General features: G+C 39.2%; 1 protein-coding gene across 3 annotated transcripts in view; it reads right to left on the bottom strand.

Annotated features, from left to right (window-relative positions):
* Positions 1 to 7,595, bottom strand: part of LOC121294724 (COUP transcription factor 2-like) — a 7,732-nt gene extending 137 nt beyond the window's left edge. The window contains exons 1-3 of one of the 3 annotated variants that reach the window (XM_041218765.1): positions 5,943 to 7,595; positions 4,210 to 4,734; positions 1 to 1,489 (exon numbers count right to left, since the gene is read on the bottom strand). The exon at positions 1 to 1,489 is cut by the window's left edge and continues 137 nt beyond it. In XM_041218765.1, the coding sequence (XP_041074699.1) occupies positions 1,215 to 1,489; positions 4,210 to 4,734; positions 5,943 to 6,387 (1,245 nt within the window). In that variant the 5' untranslated portion in view covers positions 6,388 to 7,595 and the 3' untranslated portion in view covers positions 1 to 1,214. Of the gene's footprint in view, positions 1,490 to 4,209; positions 4,756 to 5,942 lie in introns of all 3 variants that reach the window. The other 2 variants (XM_041218763.1, XM_041218764.1) reach the window with 2 other exon arrangements.
* Positions 7,596 to 7,975: the final 380 nt, after the last annotated feature.

Here is a 7,975-nt window from a genome sequence, read left to right as displayed (position 1 = left end):
ACCCACGGGCATACTGGAATTTGAGAGACCTGATTAAAGTACACTTGTAAAGCCAAACAAGTTTCATATATCAATTAATATTTTAATTCCCACAAACTTTCTTTTTTTTCTACTGGAATTTTACACACAATGACTTAACCAAACATTTCAATTATTAAAACTTTTACAGGACACAATATGAATTACGTTTATTTTTTTATTTTTATTTTTTTAAAGCTTTATCGCTCATAAACACAAAATTATTTAATCCTAGGAATTCTCCACGTGTTAACTATAAGTGCCAACAGTGTTTTTTTTTTTTTTTCATGCTGAATTCAATGTAAAATTTCAACAACAAAAAAGGGCAAAATATAGACAATAGTTATACTACAAACGCGTTGCAAATATACAGGTTTACGTTTTCCATTGTGAGACGCAAGGTGAAGGAAATGCGTTTTGTCTTTCATTTTTGAAGTGTACTGTGTCCTGCACACCTGGCTCTACAGAAATGTCGTATCAGCACATCCCCAAACTCCATGTCCTCGGGGTATTGCTAGTTTTGTTGTTGGGTCACTGAACAGTGGTCAGCTTTTTCGCCACAGACCGCCGCCCCCTCCCTTGTAGATTCAGGGTCTTCATTGTACATTAAGTGCGTTTCCAGCGTTAAGTATTGTATACAATCCCACCCCCACCCTATCCTAAACATTGCAGTGGATTCAGTTTTAATTCTTGTAGAACACATACTTTACACGATACACAGTTGTTTTTGTTTATGCTTGATAAAAGCCATGGTTATATAATTTAAAAAAACAAACAAACCGTATACTACAGAACCACGTAATAAGCCGGTTTAGAACCAGGAAAGAAAGAAAAAAGGTATATACAAAAACAGCTATAGATACACAGACACAGGACAATTCATCATAATTTGGAAAAGAAAACTTACTTTTTTTTCTTTTCTCCTAATTTTCTCCAAATTTTCCTTTTTAAATGCACTTTTTATCGACTTTTCTCAAGTTTACAAAAAAAAACTGAAAATGTCTTTTTTACAAAAAATGATAAGTAGCAAGTTGTTCAGAACGACACACGAGTTCTTAAATGCATTTAGAAAGTTCATTGAAAGTCTTTTTTTAAATTCACAGTTCTTTAAAAAAAAAAAAAAGCCCCCTCTTCTTTAGTAAACTTGTAACAGCATTTTGCTCCCCTCTAAAGAGAAAGGGGTTTTCCTTCTCTGTCTACTGGATTGACATGTAAGGCCAGTTAAAGCTGCTGCCAGACAGCAGCATATCTCTGATGAGGGTTTCTATCGGGGTTTTACCTACCAGACGGACGAAAAACAATTGCTCTATTACAGAAGAAGAAACAGTGCGGAGAGAAGGCAGGCGAAGCAAAAGCTTTCCAAAGCGAGTCGGCTGGTTGGGGTACTGGCTCCTAACATACTCTTCCAATGCACACTGGGACTTTTCTTGCAAACTTTCCACATGGGCCACATCAGAAAGACCACAAGCATCTAGAAGCGGGGGAAAAGCAAGAGAAATCGTCAGATCAAGCGCTTGGTTCAATTTGAAACACTAACTCGTATACAAAAAAACAAACAAAACCAAAATACATCGGGCCTTCAGATCATGCAATTAAATGAGTCATTATTTATTATTTTTGGCAAATTTAAAAAATAAACATTCATTTTCACGGATCAGGGATGACATATTTTTGCAACAGAAATGTAAAATGAGTGCCTCGTTTTATTTCATTTTTTTTCAAAGTCGTTTAAAATAAAAGAGAAGAGAATTGCCCATGTTATGAGGGCCTATGGATCTGTAAAGTCAAAATTAAACACTGTATTCCAATTATTATTTATCTCACTGACTCAGCCGCGGTTCTCTCTCCTCAAGACACCGTCCCTGTCTGAGGGGTGTACGCATATATGCGTTGTATTTTAATTCTGTGAAACTGACAACAACGCCCCTCTAGAAAACCCTGGGTTCAGCTTGCCTCATTCAAAACCAGCCATGCAAACAGTGATCTCTGTGTTTGCCAGTGGTATTTATTTACATCCAGATTGATGCTATGGAAAATGGAATGGTTTTGAGATCTGAAATAGTCTTAATAATACACGCAGTCTTATTAAGAGGCTTTGCCGTAGCTTTTAAACAACACCAGGGTTTGTGACCTGACCTTTCCTGTGCATGTTTCACGGTGTTGCAGCCGGGATTAACATCAACAGTGTTTACCCCAGATAGGACGGGCTGAGCAGCCACACTCGCCCAGGGTTATACAGTATTACTGGAATCGCAAAGAAATATGGCCGTCGTAGGTTTGCACAACGCTTTGTATGAGTTTTCATGGTATCTGGCGTCGGCGGTGTAAACAACGCTGCAGCACAAGAACAGTTCGCTGTCAAGCACACAGGCCTCACGTTTTGGCAAACAATCTGCAGGGTTTTACTTGATTTATTTATTTATTTGTATTATTATTATTTCTCCCCACAATGATATAAGACAAAATATACGAATGTTAAATAGCACAAAGACTGTGGTATACCCTACACGGCAATGACAACTGGGAAAACAAATCCCATTCACTACTTCCTCTGGATAACATGCTATCCCAATGCCTTCAACATTAACAGGGGGGAGGAAAACACGAGATGGGCTTTTAATAAAATATGTTACATTGTAATCAGTTATTCGGTAAAAATAATAAAGTTTTCTTCTATTTTTTTTTTTTTTTATATGTGAAGTAATAATACAACAGATGAAGTTTGGGTCACGTTCCAGCTCTGGAAGGGGTCCAGAGAATGCTTTGGATCCCCAGATCATCCTAACATAACAAGGAAAGGGTTGAGAGTCCTTTTTCCCACGTAAGCTGAGCATTTCTGTTTCCTCATATCAAGCCCGGAGACCCTGATGAGTAATTACATTGTTAATCTTAACTTCAGGGAGACGTGTTTTGTGTAATTTTAAGACACTCTGTGATGACACGCTCCTGCTTGGAAAATGTCTTGCAGCGACTTCAGACATGCAGAGGCTGCGTTAAGAGTTTGGAATGAGACAACTGTTCAAGCAACATGTGTTTATTTCTATCAATACCTGGCCTTTTGGTCACGTTGCTATTATTATTATTATTATTATTATTATTATTATTATTATTATTATTATTATTACATACATACATTATAAAGCGTTATTTCTCAATGTATTACCTTCAGCACATTTGTCTCATTTTATTAGGCTAAAGGATTTTCACACGCATTGCGATTTAACGAACAAACACTGACACGGATCGCCACCGACTTCACTGACAGTACTTTTCCAAAACACTTTCACAGGATTCTCACTGAGATTCGCAACATCGACTCCAAACTAAAAGAACATTGCAATAATAATCTTCACAACACTTGTCTTAGGGTTTTCTCATCAGTTTTTAATATCGACCCAATTTCAAACCGATGTCACAGACGTTTAAAATGATTTTTAAATGCAAAAAAAAAAAAAAAAAAAAATGCGCAAGTATTGACCTAAATTTAAACAAAATTAAAGGTTGTATGTTTAAATTGACTGCCTACGTGAATTAAAAGCTCTGATCTGAAATGCTGATTTTGAATTACGACTTTCCCTAAACGTGGCGAGGCTGGCAGAATGGAATTACTTTATAGCATATAGTCTTGACCTCCAATTATGGCAACATACATGACAGATCAATGCGTTGTATGCGTGTGCCATTCGCGTCTATCATAGTCTACACAATTACAGATCAGATTAGAGTCGATTTGCAGCATTTCTGTTCGCGTGTAAACCTGGCTTCGTGTGCGTTACGGATGTATATTATCACTGCTGACAAGTCTTTCCGACGTTACACTCTGGCAACACTTCTTTAATTTAAAACGTTAAGCTGAAGGCATTTTTAAAAAGTGTGTTTTGTTAGCTGTATAAATACAGTGAAGTCTTTTTTTATCAGTATTTAGATTCCGGCATATTATATGATACAAGTCAGAGTATATCATAGGATGCACACTTACATTGTCTGGAAATCTTGGAAGGCGACCTGTGTACTTGGTCTATATTACTAGTAATAATAATAATAATAATAATAATAATAATAATAATAATAATAATAATAATAATAATAATAACAAGCACTTGAGGGAAATATTACAATACGAACGAGATTGCACGACAGGGAAATTGTATATTTGATATAAAGGAAGGATATTGTGACATGTGTCCTTACCTGAGGTGAAAAGCACTATAGCCTTTAAGCAACTGTATTCTGCAGAATCAACATGCAAAGCCTTGAGCTTCTCCACTTGTTCTTGGAAGATTCTGATGTGGTCCATGAAGGCGACCACTCTGTCTGCTGACATGGGCGAGGCGTGGAGGCCCGCCGCCGCCAGCAGAGGAGCCACGTGGAGCGGCATGGAACACTGGGCAGCGTTGAGCACAAACAACTCGCTCCAGGTGAGCCTTAAGAGGGCCACCTGGTCAGTGATCTGAAGGTCTGGAAAGAAAGGGATATTCCTCGCCCACTCCACCGCGCTGAACAGCATCCTGGCTGCCAGTTCACAAATGTTCTCGATGCCCATGATATTGTTCGGCTGCATGCATTGGCTGCCATATCGGGAGGTTGGGTAGGGCTCCGCTCTCAGAAGAAGGGAGATATATCCGGATAAGTAGGAATGGCAGTTCAGGGGGTCCCCATTTGTCAAGGAGAACTGGCCATGGTGTGGCTGCGTGGGTGGCATCCGTCCCCTTTGTACTGCTGCAGTAAAATGAGAAACTGCAGATATTGATGCCTGAATTCTACATATATTCATTAAACGGTAGCGGAACAGGATAGCATTGCATTGTCCCTTTAGCAAACACAAACCTTCAGCAGCAATAGTTACAGTAATAAGAATAACAACACCTAAACAAATCTAAAAATCACAACCACCACACTTTCATTAATGCCATGGCAATGTCAGCGTGATGTAAAGTTCTACAGTCAAAACAAAGCCTCGCTTTTCTTTTCTATAGACTCGTGTTTCTATTATTTATTTATTTATGATTCTTAAACTCTTAAATATATGTATTCTACCCAACATATTATTATTATTATTATTATTATTATTATTATTATTATTATTATTATTATTATTATTATTATTATTAATGCATATGTTAAATTTGCATAAAGCGTTTGGGATTTGCCGTGTGACTAATCAAATCAGTTGCGTACACTACAAAAATACAATTATGGCTAATACACATTTATTTATTTTTTGATGTCTATTCTTATAAAATGTATGAGTTTAATTCGCCTGCCAAGTTCAGTTCATGCTCGTGTTGAAACTGTACACAGCCACAAAGAAAACGCGGCTGCCTCTAACCCTTAACCTACTTCGACAGCAGCCAGGCTTTTCGGGAACTATAGTACGCATTCGGGCTATTTGAAAACAAAGAAATAAACAAACCCAGTATTACTTAACGTGCATTGCCAGCTTTTATATTCGGGGTAGCTTGAGGGAATTACAATGTGGGTGAAATATTAAAGGAGGACAATACAGATTGGCTTCAAAACGCCATGCATGTCAAACGTGTTAAGCTAGGCTTTGCCATTTAAACATCGCCTCATATTCTTGCCCATGTATTATTGAAATGCGAAGAATAATATTGATTTAATCGTTTCCGATACGAAGACAGTAAGAAAAAAACACACACACACACACACACACATTTGTCAGTGCTAAAAAACTATCACTTAAAAAATAAGAATGATTTACGCTGCTTCAGCCGAACATTGCAGAAATAAATCACACAGCAAAACGCTTTACGGTCCGTCAGTGTTGTTAAGCCTGGGTATTCCTGTTGGAAACAAGGAAGGCGGGCAACAAAACACACAAACCACACAGGGACGGGATCTGAGGGGGTAAGGAACACAGAAACACCGAGCGCAATGTAAACACAAAAATAAAATTCCAATACCTTCCCGTCTCATGCCGACTTTGAGGCACTTTTTGAGGCGGCAGTACTGGCACTGGTTGCGGTGGTGTTGATCAATGGGACAGTTCCTGTTGGCACGGCATGTGTAGCTCAGGTTTCTCCGTACACTCCTTTTAAAAAAGCTTTTGCAGCCCTCGCAGGTGAACTGGCCGTAGTGTTTGCCGCTCGACTTGTCCCCGCAAACCACGCACTCGATGTGCGGTGGCTGTTGTTTTTCCACCGTTTGGCTTTGCTGGTTCGTCTGGTTTGACGGAGTAGACTGGGCTGTGGTGGTCGGAGCCCCCCCTTGCACGGGGGTTTGCGGTGTTGGTTGTGTAACCTGAGAGGTCGACAGCACCAGTGGTCCTACTTGCGGGACCTGGGAAGTCAGGGTCCCCTGCGTTTCGGATACTTCGTCCTGGGAGCCGCGCCACACTACCATTGCCATATCTATCAGACGTCGTCAATAAACTTTTTTTTGTCGCTTTTTTGTCCTTTTTTTTTTGGAGGGTGAGCTTCAGATGCTTTGATTTCTATTTTTAAAGAGAGCAGCTTGTTCGTGGCCGTTATCAAGCGAGAATACAGGAGCAAAAAAACAAAAATAAAGAAATCTGCACAGAGGATTGTCTGGAGAAACTTGTGAGGCAATCGAATCAAGTCTTTCTCTTCTTTTTTTCTTTCTTTCTGTCTGTCTGTTAGACCGGATTCGGAGACGAGCTGAAGAAGAGACAAGAGTCTTGAGGCCAAGTCCAGTGCAGCTTACCGTCAGCCATTCAGGAAACCCATCAACAAAAAAAAAAAAAAAAAAAAGAGAGAAAAAAGAGAATAAAATGGTTGGGATGGAGAGGTTAAAGATTATGGGGGGAAAAAAAAGAAGACTCGGCTCGGCTCTTAAGGTACCAGCAGCGAACGACCCCCCGTTACAGTGTAAGTCCTGGGAAAAACCATGAACTGAATTAAAAAGAAAACAAAAACAATCTTGATGCTTGTTCCTTCTCTTCTGGTTGTAGTTGTGCTATCTGCACAGCAGCAGCAGCTACAGTGCTGGATAGAAATACCTAGTCAACTCGCAAGCAGTGGTACTAAAGCTGCTTTTTTTTTTTTTTTAAGATCACAACCTACACAACCTCCTTCATGCGCGTAAAAAATAATAATACAAAAAGAACAGAGAATCGAAGTGATCAAATATGTTAAAAAGGGGGAGGCTGGGAAGTGAACGCGATTTGCAGCAGCCGGGCTGGCAGAATGCTTTCCCTGTGATCAGCTCACTGCGCTCTCTATATAGTGAACTTTGACACGACTGCTGCAACTTAGCACACGTTACCATGGAGACCGGCTGCCTTATAAGGAAAGTGACTTCGTTTGACTGGTCAGAGCGCTCGGACCGCCCCTGCAGTCCCATTGGCCAGCCGGCACTTGTGCTACTTGGTTCTTTGCCAAAGTAGAACAAACCGCTTGGTCCTAAAGAGAGACACAGTCTCCGACACAGCCGCCCCACCGCGCCAGTTCTGCACGATTTACTGAATTATAATGCAACCATAATGTTATATATATTTTTGGATTTAATTGTTAACTGAGGATCGCATGGACAAATGCTATTGAAACACTCTTCTTGAATATGTGTCTTGCACATATGAACACCTCTAGACTTTTGTTATAGAGAATGCAAGCAGGTTGTGGTTTGTTGTTTTAATATATTGCTGCTGAATAAAGAATGGAATAATAAAAAAAAGGTATTTTCTTTTTTTTTTTTTGTAAGTGTTTGCTTTCCGATAATGTGACGTGCACTTTTAAATTCTTTATTCACTGACAATAAGAGGCTATAAGAGTTTGTAAGCACCTGCATTGATTCCACAGAACCTTGAACTTCTATTGACAATGTTAATTATACTAACTTTTTTTCTTCTTCGGGTAGTTAGTGGTGATTAATCGATATATCAGTTAATGCAACAAAAGCGTTTAAATGTTTAACTCGTCAATCGCCCTGCATAGTCTAAAGTCTAGTTAGAATGAAAGATATAATGGAATGTTTCAGT

This window comes from Polyodon spathula, chromosome 19 (assembly GCF_017654505.1).
Source record: "Polyodon spathula isolate WHYD16114869_AA chromosome 19, ASM1765450v1, whole genome shotgun sequence".
Taxonomy (NCBI): Eukaryota; Metazoa; Chordata; class Actinopteri; order Acipenseriformes; family Polyodontidae; genus Polyodon; species Polyodon spathula.
The sequence above is the reverse complement of the archived record's forward strand: the minus strand, read 5'-3'. Positions and strand labels throughout refer to the sequence as shown.